Source organism: Macrobrachium rosenbergii, chromosome 40 (genome assembly GCF_040412425.1).
Source record: "Macrobrachium rosenbergii isolate ZJJX-2024 chromosome 40, ASM4041242v1, whole genome shotgun sequence".
NCBI lineage: Eukaryota > Metazoa > Arthropoda > Malacostraca > Decapoda > Palaemonidae > Macrobrachium > Macrobrachium rosenbergii.
The window spans coordinates 5,755,842-5,776,634 of NC_089780.1; the positions used below are offsets into that span (position 1 = coordinate 5,755,842).

The window sequence follows — 20,793 nt, forward strand, 5'->3', positions numbered from 1 at the left end:
TGAAGGGCAGTCCAAAGGGCAGTTTACAGTCAGATGAGGGTTATGACCTCACAGCTCTCTCCCGGGGGAAGACAAAAAAAAGTTTGATCACTATGGGGGTAACAGCAATTTTTACCCATAATACAGTCAACCAAATGTCTAACATACACATGAAGTAAACAAAGATTTTCCTCAATTTTACCCATTCTTTTCTCCTGAACAACAAAAGCAGCATAAGAGTAAGAGAGGGATAAAATCTATCAGGCAATGGAGGAGTAGGAACACCAGAAGGAAAAGGTTGAGTAGGCTTAGGGCTGGACCTCATAAATTGTCTACATGACCCATTGCCTCTCGTACCTTCCAACACTTCACAAAATTATCCTTCTCATCAAACCACTTACATTCTTCACACTGAGAGAAAAAACCCCCCTTAACCCTATAGGTAAAATACACTGTGTGACCATCAAGCAAAAGTGAATACATTCGGTTTAGACAAAACTCAATCCTACAAAGCTTAATGATTCTGTCTCTACTCACTATAGATGACAATGCAAGAAAAGAAAACCAGCACAATTGTCCAAACTTCGACAAGAGAGATTGTACTTTTCCGCAAGTTATGGTACAGTTCTGTTTTCCTTATTTACGTCAAGTGGAAATGCTTATTACGTGGAAGAAGGTTATATGTTTTGCTGTGTTTGTATTTAGTTGTGAAAAGCATTGTGGTTGGCTGTTTTGTGTATTTAATTGTAAGTGTATGTGTAACAGTGCTTAAGTATTGGTCGTCGGTTATTTGTTGGTTCAGTTGTTAGTCGAACGTTTGGTGTTGGTCAACGACGGTCGTGAAGTCAGTCTCATTACAGCTATGGTGCAGTGTAGCTTTACCTAGGAAGGACTTGGGAGAATCAGCCATAGTTGTCGGTGCTTTCAAATCCACTTAAGTATTCCTTTTCATCTTGAAGTCTATTTAGGGGGATTTCCTTTAGGAGATACGATTATCTAAATGTAAGGAGAATTCCTGGGAGTGTCCTTTGGAAGAGGATTACGAAGTAAAGACTGTGCTCATGCCAGTCTCAATTCAGGTTAAGAATATCGAATGCGCCATTTGAATTAACAGTAAGTTTGTACCATTTATGTCTTAGATAATATAGACAATGCAATATGGTTTTGATTATGAGTTAGAATAATATAACCGAAGTATCCTGGGTGTCGTAGCATAAAACTTAGACTACGATTAACTTACTACATTTCAAACCGTTTAAGTTGTATGACCACTTTACGATCTGAAATGATAATACTTATTCTGAACGAGTCAGAATAACAATGCTGAACAGAAGAAAATCGGCCAGAAAAAATCAAAATTATTGCATCCAATTCACATCGTACGTTCAAGGACATGTGAGTAAGAATCCCAACAAGAAAGTAAACATTCCAATAATTACCTGGGAAGCACGTAATTACTGACAATCCATCTGGGTCAAGTTTAAATTATAATGTTAATGTACTGAGTAAATAACTTTATTAATAAGCATACACAAGGGAACATTATCATGCATTTTTTCTACATAATAAAAGTTGAACAATGACTAACCTTCATGAATAGCTTTCATGTCAGAAGTTCAACTCTGAACTGTAACGAATGTGAATAACCACAAATTCAAGGAAAAAAGTATATGTATATATGTGTGTGTATATATATATAGATATATATATATCAGATAGTTCTGAGACATCATGTGTGTGTAAAATACACACTGAAGGAGACGTGATGTCTCAAAAACTTTGTGACGTGTGCTCTACAAAAGGAACAATATTTAAAACCCTTCAAGTCTCTAAAAATGATTAGAGTTAACAGTGATACAAGCTTGTACAGTTAATGCAATACACTGGTAATGACAAGAACACTGCATGATGCCTATAGTATGGCATAAGCTTATACTGCTAGTAAGACTACTGTGACTCTCTTGTTGAAATGTAGATGAAAACTTACGTATCATTGCCTCATGCAATAATGTATTTTATCCTTCTACAATCATCTCAATCTTTATTGCTTAATACTGTATACTTTTCACCTGTCAACATTCAGTGACAAATCATTGTGACCAATATAACAATGAAAAATTCAATGCCTCACTTAAAATCTACACCCCAAATAACACTGTGACCTAACTACATCAAATTAGGAAAAATACTGTTCAGTTTCCATCTAGAGAATCTCATAGCGCTCCCTTGCAGACTTGATCAGGCAAGATGACATCCAGATTCCAAGGATCTGTAAAAAAGAACTTCAGTAAAAACACCATTCCATTACCCATCTCTAAAGCTCCTTTGAATATGCATATCTACAAGAAACATTTACTGTGGCTAAAAATGACAAACATCAACAAGTACTTATTGAAACTACTTGAACCAGCAATTACCTATTGATACAACAAACCTAAACAAACTAACAATCCCTCATACATTACCTGGAAGAAGGCCAATCCAGCGATACCACCTGCAATAGCTCCAATGTTGCTCATAGCAGCATCATGAAGGGCTTGGTAACATCCTTCTGAGTATATGTTGGGAGGAGCAGAGCTATTGTCAGTTGGTATTAACCCAAAAATGTTATGGCCACAATCAGGCTTCTCCAAAATACAGCACGAGTCGGGGACGCCAGTGACGTTCATGCCGTATGGCGTTTTCTCCCAGTCAAGGTAGTTCATAACACCACAACATTTGTGCTGCAACGAAAAACTTCAATTTAAAAGGGGATCAAGTTATAAGCTGCAGAAAACATGTATCAAATAATGCTGAAGACAATACAGATTTATATTTAAACTTCAGATTACTGACACCTTTAATTTGTTAACAACTATTAATGCAGAGGTAGTTTTAATACAAGAATAATGGACCAGAAAACATAACGGAATTTGGGGGACTGAAAAACTTGGAGCAGACATTTCAATGATTATACTTAAAAAGTGACAAAGTACTGTAATTCCTCAATTATCCGGATCTTCATTATCCAACACTCGACATTCTAGATAAGGGCAGGTAAAAAATCTACAAAGCGTTCCAGGGCAACTCCGTAACCTTGCTCACCTTACCTTGTCAATACAGTACTACATAACTGTAAACACAAAATATACATATAAACAACAACCATCACACTTTAAACTGAAAACTTTATGCAAAAGGAAATTATCTAACTTTTCCTGCATAAATACTGTACACTAAAAAAAATACAACCACTTCTTTTTCTCTCTCTCCTAAATGACACACACTCGGTAGGTAGGTAGCCAACGTATGTTTACCCACAGCCTACTGTTGTTTCAGCGGTTTTTGCCACATTTTATTACCATACACAAGATATAAAATATTTGTGTGTGAATTACTGGCCTAGGCTGGGTGTTGCATTTACAATATCTATTTGCACAAGTCAAACAGGTTATTACAGCTGTATTTAAGATAAGGTTATAGTAATGAAACATATCCTACTGCATTATCATCATGTTGTATCATCATCGCAACAAGAAAAATAAAGAATCGTCCGCCACATGCATTTAATTAAGCAAGCTAGGCTAATTTTTACATTCTCAGAATCAGCTCCTTGTGGCCTACTGCTGAAATCGTTAGGAGAATCACTTTTTAGTTGCTAAAAGAAAGAGATTATTACTGGAATTATCATTTTTATTTTTATAAATAAATGTAAACTAGGTATACAACGGTAAACTACTGTACTATATATCTTACGTTAAAAAAACCCTCAATATCACAAAACAGCTGTTTCTCAATTCATTTGAGTGTTGTACTCAAGAATAGAATAGAATATAGAAGTTAGGCCAAAGGCTTAAGCACTGGGACCCATGTCATTCGGCACTGAAAATGAAATCGAGAGTAAAAAGGTTTGAAAGGTGTAACTGGAGGAAACCTCGCAAGTACACTATGAAAGTATTGTTAGGAGAGGGTGGAAAATAAGACGGAAGAAAGAATATGAATGTAGGTATAGTAACAGGAATGAAAGGGGTTGCAGCTAGGGGCTGAAGGGATGTTGCAAAGAACCTCAAGTAATGCCTACAGTGCACCGCATGAGGTGCACTGACGGCACTAACCCCCCACTACGGGATGCCGTAGTCAAGGTTTTTAAAATGCAAATTTGTAGATGTCGGCAACATGTTGTGCTATTTATAACTTGTCTTGAAGCCAACAACTAAAGCGAAGGAGTGTCCATAAGTGTGTAACATACACACATGATGGTGTTTATCTTTGGGGTTGTAGAAATAAAAAATGAGAAAGCAGAGTAAAATATAAATGAGAATAGCATAAAATAATAATAAAAGAATGTGAAGGGGTGTCTGTTATAGGCTTCAACGGAAGCGATACCTCAGTTGTTTTTTCTCTCTCTATCTCTCTCTTTCTCTACTGTATCTCTTCTTTTTTTTTTTGCTTTGTTACAGTACAGTACCAAATATATCCTTTAATAAAATGTGGAAAAAGCATAAATGTAAAAAACAAAAAAAAGCTCTAGTCAAATCATAAACCTGCCTACCCCTCTTCACCCACCCGACACTGCATTCCCACCACCTCCCAGACAGGGAAACTGCTTCCCTGCTCCACCCATCTTCAAAACAACCCTTTCCCTGAGTGGGTTCCTCTTCACAGCCTTACTGCCCATTATAGAGAGATGAATAAATTTGTTTGTATTTAGCATTTCTCAACATTTTGTGAGAGAGAGAGAGAGAGAGAGAGAGAGAGAGAGAGAGAGAGAGAGAGAGAGAGAGAGAGAGAGAGAGAGAGAGAGCCTGTGAGTGCCTCGGTTGTTGGAAGAGGGATGAGGGTCTTTAGTTCGAGTTTGTTTACGGTGCTGTCTATCTGTGCAAATGTCGAGGGAGTTTTTTCGGTTTTGAGTGAGTCTTGAGCTGAGTTCTGTAACAAGGCGGACATTGATGGTGGATTATTGTATGTTTCATGAGTCCCATTGTTGTCTGTGCATGTGTCTCTTCCTTTTTTGCTCGTTTTTTGGGGTTGAAAGTCTGTTTTCGGTTTTGTTTGTGTAATTTTGTCTACTGTGTTGGCCCGTGGACAAGTTCAACCATCTCCCAGCAACCGAGGATCAGAGTGAGTATTGTATGTGGTTATATGTTCTGTGTATCTGTGTTGTGTATTGTTTTTGTGTTTTTTTTAAATTCCGCCACACCATCCTCTCCCATGGCACTCAGCCATCCAACTGCCCAAACCTTGGAAACCTCTCCAGGCCTCTCCCACCTCCTGATCCCTTCCCCAGTCTCTTCATGAATGTAAGCAGTGTTACCAACATTTTCCTTGGGCTGTGCAACACTGCCAACCATCGGAGAGGAGTTTTCTCAAATTTTTAAAAATTATACATTACATACCTTTGGCCCATCATCCGGTTCTGTTCAATAATGTCGAGCGTCAGATAATAACCATAACTAATAACTATAAAACAGAGGTCCTAACCACATGAGGAAGTAGGAAAAATTGTTGTTGGCCTGGATAAATGATAAATGGGAGGTAGAGTTTCCATGGTCATGATTTTTGAAAAAGCAAAATGTAAAATGAAGTAACTTTCTACAGTATTTGTTATAATGTACAGTAATTATTGTTTTCTTTGCTTAATATTGTGTTGTATAATAAGTAAAATGCAAGCTGATCACTGCATAAGAAAACCCTATTTTTGGTAGCAGCTGTTCATCCTCATCGGAGATACACTTTCACGGTCCCCCAGGGCTCAAAGACAGGCCAACTTATTATAAAGAATGGTATTTTCTGGCATGGCCTGGTACGAATTATTTCATTTTGCTTTATTCTTTATGGAAAAAATGCGTTAGGTGCTCGTCATGCATGCCTTTTGGAACCAATTACTGATGAGTAACAAGGTATCACTGTACAGTGAACCCCCGTATTTGCAGGGGATGCATCCCACAGCCACCCCCCCCCCCCGCAAATGGCTAAAATCCACGAATACTTAAAACCCCTCTAAAAACACTTAGAACTGCCCATTTGGATAGTTTAAACACAGAAAAACCCTGTAAAAATGCATATACCTGAGTATTTTAATAGTTTTATCACAAAAAGTGCATTTATTCATGAAAAATATATGAAAATACAGTAATTAGTGAATATTTCTCAGTGAAAAATACCGTGAATGGGCGAATTTTCCGCGAATAATGGCTAGATATGTTCCACAGAGAAACCCGCGAATGTGTGAGTCCGCGAATCATGAGAACGCGAATACGGGGATGTACTGTATTTACATTAGAGTACAACAAGCAGTGTTGTTTTCTTGACTTGTGCAATATTGACCTAGCATCTTAAAAACTTCCAGGAAATGAGAGCATAAACTGCTAAAGAATTCCCAATTTATTTTTGACACTACGAGAAATAATATGGGGGAAGCAAGAAGGAGCGGATGTCACCTGGCAATGTGTAAGAGATTAAGAATAGAATAGAATAAAGAATTTAGGCCAGAGGCCAAGCGCTGGGCCTACGAGGCCATTCACCACTGAAAGGGAAATTGACAGCAGGAAGGTTTGAAAGGTATTACAGGAAGAAAACCTCAAAGCAGTGGCACTATGAAATAATCGTAGAGAGGGTGGAAAGTCAGATGGAAGAAAGAGTATATGAAAGGAGGCAGCGTAAAAGGAATGAAAGGGATTATAGCTGGGGGCTGAAGGCACACTGCAAAGACCCTTAAGTAATGCCTACAGTGCACCATGTGAGGTGCACTGACGGGCACTCCTGCATGGGTGCAAGAGATAAAGAACACTCACTACCACTAACATTTTTTGTCACAATACCATTTTACGAATTGGCTTCGGGCATCCCTTCATACACTTACTTTGTACCAATTTCAAGTGACCCACCATTAAATCCTTACCTTCACGCTTAGCATAAAATGCATTTTTGCTCAACTAAATCCTTACCTAATAGACTTAGCACTGCTCCATGAAAATCTGGAGGCCCGAAATACCCATAACAAAATTGGCAATGAATTTCTAGTGATACTTGTCATGAATCAGATACACCAAAAGAGGAGTTAAAAATCTTACATTGATTTGCATGTCATTCCAAGCCAATGTGGGAAGATCCTTTGGGTCACCATATTGATTCATCGTTTCGTTCAAATTCTTCTTGATGAGCTTCTCGATATCTGGTCGCAACACAGCTACAGTGATGGCAGCAGCAATTTCACACATCAAAATCACAACCATCAAACAAATGAACTGGAAAACAAGACAGCAATAATTGAATGTGTTAGGTATCTTATGGAGTACAGCATATGCTTTCTGTAAACTGTAACAGTTCACAACACATATAAGACTTTGCACCAATGCAATCTAAGTAGCACTTCTCTACCATTGTTAACAAGAATCAGAATATTATTCAATACTTACAATTCGTAGCATGAATACATTCTCCTTCTTAGCCCCACAGCATCCGAAGAAGGAGACAACAAGGATGATGCCACCAAGGATGATAATACCTATTGCGGGAGTTTCATACTGGCCTTCGAAGAATTGTATGTATTGGTGGAAAAAGCCCTGAGCAACCCCACCAACTGCTATCAATATGAGCCCCGACAGCTGAAACAAAAGATGAAATTAAGAAAAGTTTGGGAATGTGAAAGGGAACAGTAAGCTAATCAGATCACCAGAGTATAAAAATCACAATCTTTTAAAGTAAATTGTATTTTTCCCAACTATATAAACCCGGGGTCCTTTGCATTAGGAATTATTTCGGGCTCCGTTGAAAGTAACTCCTAGTGTAAAGGACCGACAGTTTGTATATCGTGTCGGAACAATAAAATTTTCAAGGCATGATCTAGAACACTAAGTAAACATTGTGAGATGAGCAGACAACATGACTGACATCCAATGTCCAGAAATCTACAATGACACCACCTTCAAAATGACGGGACCAGAATATAACCAGGTATTACATGAAAAGGCCACTTGACCAACAGCCTAGATATCTTAAACACAGTATCACAGATTTCAAACTGAGAACATAGTAGCAAAACAAACACCCAACATCTGTTATTTATTTTAATTTTATCAAACCAAGACATTAAAAGAACTCTTTAGGAGCTGGATGGAAGGATTTGCAATAAAGTACATTTTATTTAAAATGTTGGTTTTGTAAAAAATTATAAAATTTCTTCTTGTGAAAATTGTTAATTTCCAGCTAAAATTTCTTTCATTTTATGATTTTTAAAATATAAGTTTCTTGGTCATTGATATTTCTAGCAATCTGTTAGAATGTGTTTAATAGCAACTTGTGCTTGACATACATCACAAATTGGTGGGAGATTGTGTCGCGTGTACATTAAAAATAACCAAATCTTAAAAAGTACTTTTGCAGTTTTCCTAGGGTACAGTACAAACCTACACTTTCATAGATTTAGTACTGTATTTAGTACTTTCTGAAAGCGTGAGTTTGTACTCAGTTGGAACAATATTCCTGGAAACTAAATGTTAGCACTATTCCCTGTTATTTATTTTGTTAATAGGACTTCTCGTTTTCTAGGATCTTTGAAAGATAATGGCCATTCCCTGAAGGTGTCCTTGAAACTTCTTCATTTGTTTGTCACACGGGTGTTATTAGTCACACTGCTACTTTTCCCACACCACCAAATCAATTACATTTAGCCAATCCTCAACGGGAAGGCCGAATTGAAAGATGGGTGATCCTATCCCTTCTTTTGCTACAACATCTGCTTCTTTCATGCCTTCCTAGGCGAGATGAAAATCCAATGTCTCATTTCCACAGACATCACCCTACTTACAAACAAGTTACGTTCCAGACAGCAATTTGTAGTTGAATTGTTTGTAAGTTGGTTACTGTTTTAGGGCGCTTGTCTAGCGATGACAACTGGATTTTCGGTGCCATTTTGTGCCAATCCCCGCTTATTGGCACCGATAATCCCCAGTTATCAGCGCCGATATCTGTTGATCGGCACTATTATTGCTGATTTTCGGTTATCGCCACACCGTCCGGAATGGAACCTGCACTGATAACTGGGGACTGCCTGTACAGAACTGTACATTTTTTCATCCTAAAACATAACACGCTGTACATGCAGTACCATATGTACAGAATGAGCATGCAAAACAAAATCTGAACTTACAGGTGGCAAAGGGGAGAGCTCCGAACACAGTTTTAATTTGCAATCCCATTTCTCTGTACAGTATCTCTGAATGTTTGTAAGTTGCACGTTCATAAGTAGGGTGGTGTCTGAATTTTCATGTGCTTGTTTCATTCTGATATCAGTTTCATATCAGATACAAAGGGATATTTTAAACTATACAATTTCATAGCTTCTATTGCACTTTTCAAGTCACTACAAATTATTACTACAGAAACCACCCTGCTTACAAACATTCAACTTACAAACATTCAGAGATAGAGGCAGTGCCCGGTTATCGGCCCTCCGGCTTTACGGGGCTTGTCTAGTGACAACGATAACTGGATCTTTGGCACTGATATATGCCGATCCCTGGTTATCAGCGCTGATCCTTGGTTATCGGCGCTGAAACTGGATATCAGCGCTGATCCCTGGTTATCGGCGCTGATCCCTGGTTATCGGCGCTGATCCCTGGTTATTGGTGCTGATCCCTGGTTATCGGTACTGAAACTGGATATCAGCGCTGATCCCTGGTTATCGGCGCTGAAACTGGATATCAGCACTGATAACCAGGAATCGGCGATTTTCAGTTATCGTCACGCTGTCGGGAACAGAACCCCCGCCGATAACCAGAGACTGCCTGTACTTCTAAAGAAACGGGATCGCAAATTATAACTTGTGTTCAGAGTGCTACCCTTTGCCACCCCTATTTTGCATGCCCATTCTGTACATACAGTACTGTATGTAGAGTGTATTGAATTTTAGGATGAAAAAACATACAGTACTGTGTTGATTTGATATCATGCTGTACTTAAATAGGCTTAAAGAGTACAGTAAACAACTTACAAACATTTCAACATACAAAATGGCCGTCCGGAACGTAACTCATTTGTAAGTAGGGAGGTGTCTATAACACCATTTAACCCCTTTGTGGAGATTGTCTCCATCGCATTTTCAATGGCATGTAATTCTGCTCAATTAACAACTGCGTGTCATGGCAAAGAAGAACAGCCAACCCTTTGGATCCATCTGTGTACATTTCATGTTTCCCACTGTGTGCTGAAGTGTTCAAGTACACTGTTTTTGTTATGGATCCATCTGTGTATATTTCATATTTTCCACTATGTGTACTCACATGTTCAAGTACATAGTTTCAATACCACGCGTTGTAACTGCCTTACTTTACATCATTACGTAGGGCGGTACAAGCATCTGCTTGACTAATCATCAAAGGCGCTATATTATCAGCTGATCTATAAATGATGGACAAGATCTAATGATATACACAGATTTTGAAACTGAACTACAGTAAAGCTTGCGTACTGTAAAGGAGATACAGGCAGTCCCCAGTTATTGGCAGGGGTTCTGTTCCCAACAGCGTGACGATAACCGAAAATCGACGATAACCGAAAATTGGCGATAATAGTGCCGATCCCTGGTTATTGGTGCCAATAACCAGGGATTGGTGCCGGTAACTGGAGATCGGTGTCGAAAACCTGATTATCGTTGTCATTAGACAAGCGCCGTAAAACCAGATCGCCGATAACCAGGGACCGCTGGAGTTTTGTGATAAGTTGGAGTGATTCTCGGTCTGATATGACTTCTCGTTCTTCTGCTTTACTGGGATAACAGTTGTTTGATGTTTGTTCAACAATAAAATTATCACTTGTTACAACAGGTATTTTTTTCTAATAAAACTGTCAGCGGGGTGTACAAAATAGTTCGTTATGTGCCTGATTTTGCAATAAATAATTCGTTAAATACCTGGAGATTTCACTTTCATTCGTTACAAGCCTCTACATTATAAAGAAACTTTATTGTACATAATAGACTTCCATATTCTCAAACAGGTAAAAAAGTTGTCTTATAAAACTTCAAATAGCGTCTCAGCAGCTCCGCGTGTGGTATGAGCTAATTTTTTAAGTAGATAAAGTGCTTTATATAACTTCTGCATAGTATTTTTTAAGTAAATCAAGTGCTTTATATAACTTCCACATAGTCTGTTTATCAGCTCTGTAAGCGGTATGAGCTAGTTCTTTAAGTAAATTAAGTACTTTATGTACCTTAGGCATAGTGTGTATTCGCTCCCCAAGTGCTATGAACTAGTTTTTAAATTATATAAATTTTCATAATAAAATGTGTTATTCGGATACTTTCCTACTATCAAGGCCAGCTTATATCTCCACCCCAACAGGCAAGTCAGCACTCAAACAAGATAAGATCAAATGGCCGACCCAGGATGACAGTGTAGTAATGTACACTTGTTCTCCACCAGGTGTGTTTTGGATGTTTAAGCTCTTGTCAGAAGTCGCCTTGACAGCCCACTAAGTAGTGGGGAGGTTGGGTGGGGTCTACTTTAACACTAGGTAAGTATCCAAATAATAAATTTTATGATGAAAATTTATACTATTTGGAATGAATCTTACCTACTGTGAAAGGTAATGGATTCCCACACTGAGAAGAGGATGATGGGTAGTGCAGCTAGACAAAATCTGATCTGGAATCCTTTCTGGATCTTACGCAGCCAGAAGTTGAATTCCATTCAGGATGCAAGGCTTGCATACGTGTGCAGCGAAGGGCAGCCTTGCGGAGAACCACTCCAATTCAGCCACAATGAAATAGAAGCAGCGGGGAGGGACCCTACACATGAGTCCCAAAGCCCCAAAAGTGACAGTCAACTAAAACTAAATATCTCTACAACAAAAAGGTACACTCCAATACATTATATGTACTGTATACCTTCATGCTCCCCGGAATATCAAAACCTGGAATTTAAAACAAAGAACCTGAAAGACTGCTCTTTCTTCAGGAATAGACTACCTGCTACTAGCAGTGGATTAAGGGCTTTACTGTATTCACATGTGATTCTGTGTACTTAAGATGGTAGGTGGCAAAAACCAAATTGCACTTCTGCTGGGCTGCATTAATCACATCCTCAAGCAACAAAATTTGTCATAAAACCAAATAAAGTAGCAACCGCTCTTACATTATGGATGTTTACCTTCAATAAAGGTAAAGGGCATTGTGGTGGCATTTGGAAGTTTGGGTTTGTGTGGTGAGGTTTGTGTTTTGGAAACCATTGTGTTTCATTGGAGTATTTTCATTATAACTGTTTTGTATGTTTGTTAGTAGGTAAGTGATTGTCTGAATATTTATTTTTGTTTTTCCTTTTTGCAGTTTGCTTGAGCAAGTTAGGATTGATTGTTTGGGCTCCCCTTCACCTGACCTGTGTTTGTACTGCACTGGATAAGGATAATCCTTCAGTTTTGAGGGTCCAGAATCTTCAAATGTATGGGCAGTAATATCGACTGGAGGCATAAATTGTGTGAACTAGGGGCAAAGTGCCATTTCAGTTGTTAGGGAACTGGAGGCCCTTTGAGCATAAGAAGAATAGGTGCTGGGGTGACCGTGTTTACAGTGTGGGAGAACTTCACCAAACAGTGGGAGTTTGACAGATATAAGTTAACTGATCTGTTGACTTTGGTCATAAACAGTCTGCTAAACTCTTGGCTCAATTGATGGTTGTGTACTCTCCCATGAAAGTATTTCCTCTTGTGAAAGAAAGTGGGGGGCAAGAGTGTGTAACACTGCTGTTTATATGGAACCAGAAGCTTTCGAGAATGTTGGTCGTGTTTACTAAATTGTGTATTTTAGGTAATAAATTAGGCTAAGTATTGCTAGGAATATTTGATGAACTGCAGTAATAAGACTTTTAAATTAGGTAAAGGTTCTTTTTGATGGTCATTGTAATATTAAGATTGATAAATCAGGTTAAGGTTCCTTTGATGGTGGTTGTAGTATTAAGGCTAATAAATCAGGATAGGTGGATAAGAGTTTTCTTTAGCCTCTAAACCTGTTCCCACCATCCTGCACCTATTGTGTAAAAGAAAAAGCCCATACACTATGAACTATTTTCTCATGTGCTGGCCTGATCAAATGCATCACAGAAAACATCATGTTCTTTGACAAAGGCGTTCCACAAGACAAAAGGTTTACTTTGCCACTTCCAGGCTTAACCTATTCAAATGAATTTTAATTGCCTTAACATAACAGACATGTTTCCTCCTCTTTCCCCGCCAGGGAGGTTATATTTGGAATTTTTACATTTCTCAGAAAACTTTAGTCTTAACGTCATTCTCTGCTCTGGGGCAAAATAGATAAAAAAAAGAGTTCCCTTTACAACATCCTTAGGGAGAGTGCTTGCAATACACTTACTGTTTTAACTGACATTAGTTTCAGTCTCAACTGACAGCAACACCTTAAGGTGCTGATCATTAGCCAGATCCAATTGCACATATGACACAATATATACCAAAGAAAGCACTGAATTATAACCGTTAATGTAGACAGCAAATAACATCAAATAACTCTTTCTATAGCTAAGAAAGTAGAGAAACTTTGATGTCTACAGGGGCATGGGTGCTGAAAGTTCCTCTAAGATGGCATCGAGAAACATAAGAACAGTGCCTTCCGATACAAGGCCACAGTTTTTTCTCCACTTTATTAAGGATAGAATCCGAGGGGATTGAGCATCTCCAAGCAGTGAAGCGTGGGATGTGGAAGTTAATGGAACAGCATGGAATTTGGTAGTTTGAGTCGATTTATCCTTAATGGAGGAATATGAGAGGCATCTACCAAGAGAGCTGTTAAGTTCTTCATGTTAACACTGCTACAGGACTGAAGCTCCCAATCAGATTTTCTTTGAGTGCATAGTGGGTCAGCATAGATTGCATATCAGGAAGGTCCTTCCCTTGGAACTATGGGTCCGTGATAAAATGCTGAAAAGTGACTGTTTTTTTTTTTTTGCATATCAGGAAGGTCCTTCCCTTGGAACTATGGGTCCGTGATAAAATACTGAAAAGTGACTGTTTTTTTTTTGCATATCAGGAAGGTCCTTCCCCTGGAACTATGGGCCCGTGATAAAATGCTGAAAAGTGACTGTTTTTTTTTTTGCATATCAGGAAGGTCCTTCCCTTGGAACTATGGGTCCGTGATAAAATGCTGAAAAGTGACTGTTTTTTTTGCATATCAGGAAGGTCCTTCCCTTGGAACTATGGGTCCGTGATAAAATACTGAAAAGTGACTGTTTTTTTTTTTGCATATCAGGAAGGTCCTTCCCCTGGAACTATGGGTCCGTGATAAAATGCTGAAAAGTGACTGTTTTTTTTTTTTGCATATCAGGAAGGTCCTTCCCTTGGAACTATGGGTCCGTGATAAAATACTGAAAAGTGACTGTTTTTTTTTTGCATATCAGGAAGGTCCTTCCCCTGGAACTATGGGTCCGTGATAAAATGCTGAAAAGTGACTGTTTTTTTTTTTTGCATATCAGGAAGGTCCTTCCCTTGGAACTATGGGTCCGTGATAAAATGCTGAAAAGTGACTGTTTTTTTTTTTTTTTTTTTTTTTTTTGCATATCAGGAAGGTCCTTCCCTTGGAACTATGGGTCCGTTATAAAATGCTGAAAAGTGACTGTTTTTTTTTTTTTTTTTGCATATCAGGAAGGTCCTTCCCTTGGAACTATGGGTTCGTGATAAAATGCTGAAAAGTGACTGGTTTTTTTTGCATATCAGGAAGGTCCTTCCCTTGGAACTATGGGTCCGTTATAAAATGCTGAAAAGTGACTGTTTTTTTTTTTTTTTTTGCATATCAGGAAGGTCCTTCCCTTGGAACTATGGGTTCGTGATAAAATGCTGAAAAGTGACTGGTTTTTTTTGCATATCAGGAAGGTCCTTCCCCTGGAACTATGGGTCCGTGATCAAATGCTGAAAAGTGACTGTTTTTTTTTTTTTTTTTTTGCATATCAGGAAGGTCCTTCCCCTGGAACTATGGGTCCGTGATCAAATGCTGAAAAGTGACTTTTTTTTTTTGCATATCAGGAAGGTCCTTCCCCTGGAACTATGGGTCCGTGATCAAATGCTGAAAAGTGACTGTTTTTTTTTTTTTTTTGCATATCAGGAAGGTCCTTCCCTGGAACTATGGGTCCGTGATCAAATGCTGAAAAGTGACTGTTTTTTTTTTGCATATCAGGAAGGTCCTTCCCTTGGAACTATGGGTCCGTGATCAAATGCTGAAAAGTGACTGTTTTTTTTTTTTGCATATCAGGAAGGTCCTTCCCTTGGAACTATGGGTCCGTGATCAAATGCTGAAAAGTGACTGTTTTTGCATATCAGGAAGGTCCTTCCTTGGAACTATGGGTCCGTGATAAAATGCTGAAAAGTGACTGTTTTTTTTTGCATATCAGGAAGGTCCTTCCCCTGGAACTATGGGTCCGTGATCAAATGCTGAAAAGTGACTGTTTTTTTGCATATCAGGAAGGTCCTTCCCTGGAACTATGGGTCCGTGATCAAATGCTGAAAAGTGACTGTTTTTTGCATATCAGGAAGGTCCTTCCTTGGAACTATGGGTCCGTGATCAAATGCTGAAAAGTGACTGTTTTTTTGCATATCAGGAAGGTCCTTCCCTTGGAACTATGGGTCTGTGATCAAATGCTGAAAAGTGACTGTTTTTTTGCATATCAGGAAGGTCCTTCCCTTGGAACTATGGGTCCGTGATCAAATGCTGAAAAGTGACTGTTTTTTTGCATATCAGGAAGGTCCTTCCTTGGAACTATGGGTCCGTGATAAAATGCTGAAAAGTGACTGTTTTTTTTGCATATCAGGAAGGTCCTTCCCTTGGAACTATGGGTCCGTGATCAAATGCTGAAAAGTGACTGTTTTTTTTGCATATCAGGAAGGTCCTTCCCCTGGAACTATGGGTCCGTGATCAAATGCTGAAAAGTGACTGTTTTTTTTGCATATCAGGAAGGTCCTTCCCTTGGAACTATGGGTCCGTGATCAAATGCTGAAAAGTGACTGTTTTTTTTGCATATCAGGAAGGTCCTTCCCTGGAACTATGGGTCCGTGATCAAATGCTGAAAAGTGACTGTTTTTTTGCATATCAGGAAGGTCCTTCCTGGAACTATGGGTCCGTGATCAAATGCTGAAAAGTGACTGTTTTTTTTGCATATCAGGAAGGTCCTTCCCCTGGAACTATGGGTCCGTGATCAAATGCTGAAAAGTGACTGTTTTTTTGCATATCAGGAAGGTCCTTCCCCTGGAACTATGGGTCCGTGATCAAATGCTGAAAAGTGACTGTTTTTTTGCATATCAGGAAGGTCCTTCCCCTGGAACTATGGGTCCGTGATCAAATGCTGAAAAGTGACTGTTTTTGCATATCAGGAAGGTCCTTCCCCTGGAACTATGGGTCCGTGATCAAATGCTGAAAAGTGACTGTTTTTTTGCATATCAGGAAGGTCCTTCCTTGGAACTATGGGTCCGTGATCAAATTCTGAAAAGTGACTGTTTTTTTGCATATCAGGAAGGTCCTTCCTGGAACTATGGGTCCGTGATCAAATGCTGAAAAGTGACTGTTTTTTTTGCATATCAGGAAGGTCCTTCCTTGGAACTATGGGTCCGTGATCAAATTCTGAAAAGTGACTGTTTTTTTGCATATCAGGAAGGTCCTTCCCTTGGAACTATGGGTCCGTGATCAAATGCTGAAAAGTGACTGTTTTTTTTTTTGCATATCAGGAAGGTCCTTCCCTTGGAACTATGGGTCCGTGATCAAATTCTGAAAAGTGACTGTTTTTTTTGCATATCAGGAAGGTCCTTCCCTTGGAACTATGGGTCCGTGATCAAATGCTGAAAAGTGACTGTTTTTTTATTTTTGCATATCAGGAAGGTCCTTCCCTTGGAAATATGGATCCGTGATAAAATGCTGAAAAGTGACTGGTTTTTTTAAATTTCAAAAAATGGTGTAACATTTTGGAAATAAGGCATTCCTTGAAAAATCCATCTTCAATCGTCAGTCATGACACCTTTTTTGGCCGTGTTCTTTTTGTTCTGTAAATTATTTTGATTGTATCACTAAATTCCATGCCAAATTTTGCCGTCCTCGCACAGAGATGCCCCTGTTTTCCGCTGGGAATGTTCTTGGCTAATTCTCTGCAGTTTGCCAAGTGAGCACCACCACCTTCCTCCACTGGTTAACCCTACTCAGTCAGAGGCCGTCAACATCTTGGGATGATCCTGACCAATTTGAAGATGTTCAGTCCTACCACTACTTTTGATTCAGGGTACGAACCTAGCGACCTACATCAGGTTGAGTGTGGTTGGCTTGGTAGAAACCTTATTACTAGTCATTTGCAATGGCCTTGGTTTGGTTAGGTGGGGAGGTCCCAGGAAGACTAGGGTAGGTAAGGATGTAGACCCAAGTTAGGTTAGGTAGGCTATAAGGTCTAGGTTTAAGTAAGGACCCAGCATCCTTGGTTAGGATAGGTGGAGGTTCCCCACCCCCCTCAGCCAAATAGTGATGCAGCCCCCTAGGATTCCCCCACCCAGAAACCCCACTTTCCCACAGTGATAGCTCAAATTGTAGGTTTGAAGGGTGAGGTCGACTATAACTATACCCCAGCTAGGCTACTTATCTGCTAATGAAACAAATGTTAGAAACATCCAGTGCACACTAAAGCAGGGGAAAATCATAGTTTCAAGTCTGAGTTGCAATCGGTTTAAAGCTTGCCCTTGATGTGGTGAAAATCAAATATCAAATGAATGTGACAGCAACATCTTCAGGTGTAAAAATTGTGTAAAGAAAGGTCATAGTGATTTTAAACATAAAGCATATGATGGCAATAAGTGCACAGTATATAAAGAATATGTGTCAAAGGTGAAACATAATATGGATCATGGCTTTGACTAATAATCTTCTATGCAATTCAATAAGAAGAAAGCATTTAAAAAAAAAGAACTCTAGACTCTTCTATCCCGCAGGAGCTACGAAACTGACGAGAAAACACTGAAAGATAATTATAAAATACAAGAAGCACCTTATTTTGGAAATGTACAAGGGCCCTCCGGAGAGGGAATTATCCCTGTGGAGGGCTGTACATAAAACCAAAGTGAGTGAAAGTATGACTTTACCCTTCGCTCTTCAATTCACAAGGAGCAGATGCAGAGTAGGGAGGCAGGGTTAGGCATGGGATATCCTATGTGATGAAAATGGGCCTAGCCTAACCTTCCCTGGAATGCTGTATCCTGACCTAATCAGTCCTTACCTTCCTAGCCTGACTTAGGGCTCCCTGACTTGGCCGGAGGGGGCTGTGTCACCCCTGGACCCCGCCAAGTAACCTAACATTTAATAGAGCATCGTGCCTCACTTAACCAGACAATACCTTCCTAGCCTGACTTGGGACACCATGCCCTGACTTGGCACGGGGAGGGGGGGGGGGGGCTTCAGCCTTTAGGACATCCCTAAGATATTTCCTTTAAAACTGACTTTTTCTGAAGTATTTTGGTTACTTATCAACAATTAACCGTTATTTTTTGTCGGACAATTGTAATTAACTTCAGAACTTATTATGTTTGTGTATGCTGGCCATCCTGGAATGCTATAGGGGAGCTTTTGATACAAAGTGGAGTTTCCTTCACCAGGGGTTGGGGCAGAGTGCCCCAACTAAAATAACACAGTCTGTTAGGTTAGTTAGGGTACATTAGGTTGGTATGGTTCCTTTTAAATAATTTCCTTAACCAGTCCCTTCTTGAACATATGGCTCCCTAATGACTCTCATATTGATGGAGTTTCCTTTACCAGGGGGTCCAGGGGGCAGAGCCCCCAACTAAGTAAAACGGCCTGTTAGGTTAGGGTACATTAGGTTGGTATGGTTCCCTTTAAATAATTTCCTTAGCCAGTCCCTTCTTGAACATATGGCTCCCTACCCTGTCTCCCTGCTACCCCACAGGGAGGCCAGGACGTGCCACCCTAAGTGTCTCGGCTATTTTTTGAACATCACACTTTTCTGGGTGGCAAACTGTCGACACGCACGAGACAGGCCCCTAGCCCTGGCATTTGAATGACTGATAACCCCGTGTCGTGATTGGCGGCCGCATTTCCCGTCTTCCTGACATTTGCATTGCCCGAGGCTCCGCCACCCCGGCCCCCGTCCCAAGCCCTCGAATCTCCAGGGGTTGATTCTACGAGGGCGGAAATAAACTGAGGTCGATTCTCTCGTCTTTATTAAATCGGTAGACTGAAAAAGACAAAGCAACTTCAAGCAGACTTGTCTGTTGTTCGGAGAGGGCATGACGGTGGGGTATGTAACCAGTTTGGCACTGCGGGGGCGAGGGCGGGCAGGGGGGTGAGGCGCCCCTTCGCCCCCAGCAATTGCGCCACATTAACGCTGCTGAGTAACGTGACTCCTACGTCACGGTTAGTTCTAATAAAAAGGGTAAAGAGGAAAGAAAAGAGGCCGTGAAAAGGAAATTGCCCAAAATGACGCAACAGACGGAAGAAGAAGAAGAAGAAGCAGCAGCAGCTAAGGAACACACATAAAAATGGTCGCTAATTATTATACGCTACTTATCTATTTAATTCACTGAGACACTTACGAAGAATATCAGATTAAAGAAAAAGACGAGGTACTTGATCGTCAGAGGGCCACAGCCTCTTATCTGGGGGTCTGCCATGGCGGAACTGTTTCGGTTCTATCCTTCTCAAACACTGACGGGGATCGCGGAGACTCGAAGGGGCGTGAGGGAAGAGCGTACACAGACAGTCACAGTGCAAGTCGCGTGAAAACTGGTGGAATCCAAAACAATGAAGTAGAGGCCAGTCAATGTCCTGTGAAGGAACTGTCGTACTGCCTTTGAACGACTCATTACTACCGGTCGACAGCGCATTTCAAGTGGATGCGTAAATCAACATGCTTTGCTAGTAATGCAATAATCTGACAAAAATAATAAACTGGTTCATCTGGATGAAGAAATAACGAAACCGACCGAAACGCATGAATCGTACGTCAGCCAGTGCTTGACTCACACTCATGATCACATGATGCTGATGCCATGAGTTCAATGATGCAACAATTCTCGTTTCATTTTATTTTAAATGGCATCAATAGAGAAACACTGTAGATATGCTGTTCACTGTATCAAGAGTGATACTGTATTGTTTGACATCTAAAAAAATAAATGACTACGGTTACAGCAAAAGAAAGAGGTTTTGTTACTTCAAGATGTCAACATTTGGCACTAAGTTTTGGCGAGGCTGCATTCATATTTTACAGTAATAATGTTTTAATATCTTATGAATTTCTCGATGTTGGTGATTAAAAAAACATTACTGTGATAATTTAATAATAATTTGATCTGGGATATGTGGCTCATATAACTCTAGGAGTTGGGAACCGTAGGTGTTGCGTAGCGATGATGAGAAAGACGTATTGATTGGCATTATAAGCTTAAACCTACAAAAGAAGCAATTTCCAGTATTCAGTGATAGACGGATATCCGTCTAAGTGACAATTGTGACTCTCTCTCTCTCTCTCTCTCTCTCTCTCTCTCTCTCTCTCTCTCTCTCTCTCTCTCTCTCTCTCTCTCTCTCTCTCTCTCTCTCGTACCCAGTATTGGATGGTTCATTTTTAGGTTAAGACTAAATTAAATGAAAATGACATTATATTTAAACTAAAGGTTCCTTCCTTAAACATGAGTGACACATACTAAAATTTCACCAACGTCTGACTGAACGATTACATTCTCAAAAACGTGCATCTGTCCAAAATTAACATATTTAATCTAGAATTTCTGAGCATAGAAAATGGAAATTCTCGGCTGTTGTTGAAACAATAACATATAAACGGTAGGCTACCAGGG

The 20,793-nt window shown here is 39.7% G+C and overlaps 1 protein-coding gene across 1 annotated transcript; it reads right to left on the reverse strand.

Moving 5' to 3' along the window:
- Positions 1 to 1,478: 1,478 nt before the first annotated feature.
- Positions 1,479 to 19,964, reverse strand: LOC136826058 (CD63 antigen-like). Its single transcript, XM_067082952.1, has 5 exons — positions 19,531 to 19,964; positions 7,377 to 7,565; positions 7,032 to 7,205; positions 2,445 to 2,702; positions 1,479 to 2,248 (listed from the first exon to the last, which is right to left on the reverse strand). Exons 1-5 carry the CDS (start codon positions 19,606 to 19,608, stop codon positions 2,183 to 2,185), a joined length of 765 nt encoding a protein of 254 aa, XP_066939053.1. The 5' UTR covers positions 19,609 to 19,964; the 3' UTR covers positions 1,479 to 2,182.
- Between the last annotated feature and the right edge of the window lie 829 nt (positions 19,965 to 20,793).

Excerpts from the sequence above, each read along its gene's own strand:
- LOC136826058 (XM_067082952.1), bottom strand. The coding sequence starts at position 19,608 with ATGGCAGACCCCCAGATAAGAGGCTGTGGCCCTCTGACGATCAAGTAC. Across the intron at positions 2,703-7,031 it reads GGAATGACATGCAAATCAAT|CACAAATGTTGTGGTGTTAT; the intron begins GTAAGATTTTTA and ends TTTTCGTTGCAG. Across the intron at positions 2,249-2,444 it reads CTGGATTGGCCTTCTTCCAG|ATCCTTGGAATCTGGATGTC; the intron begins GTAATGTATGAG and ends TCTTTTTTACAG.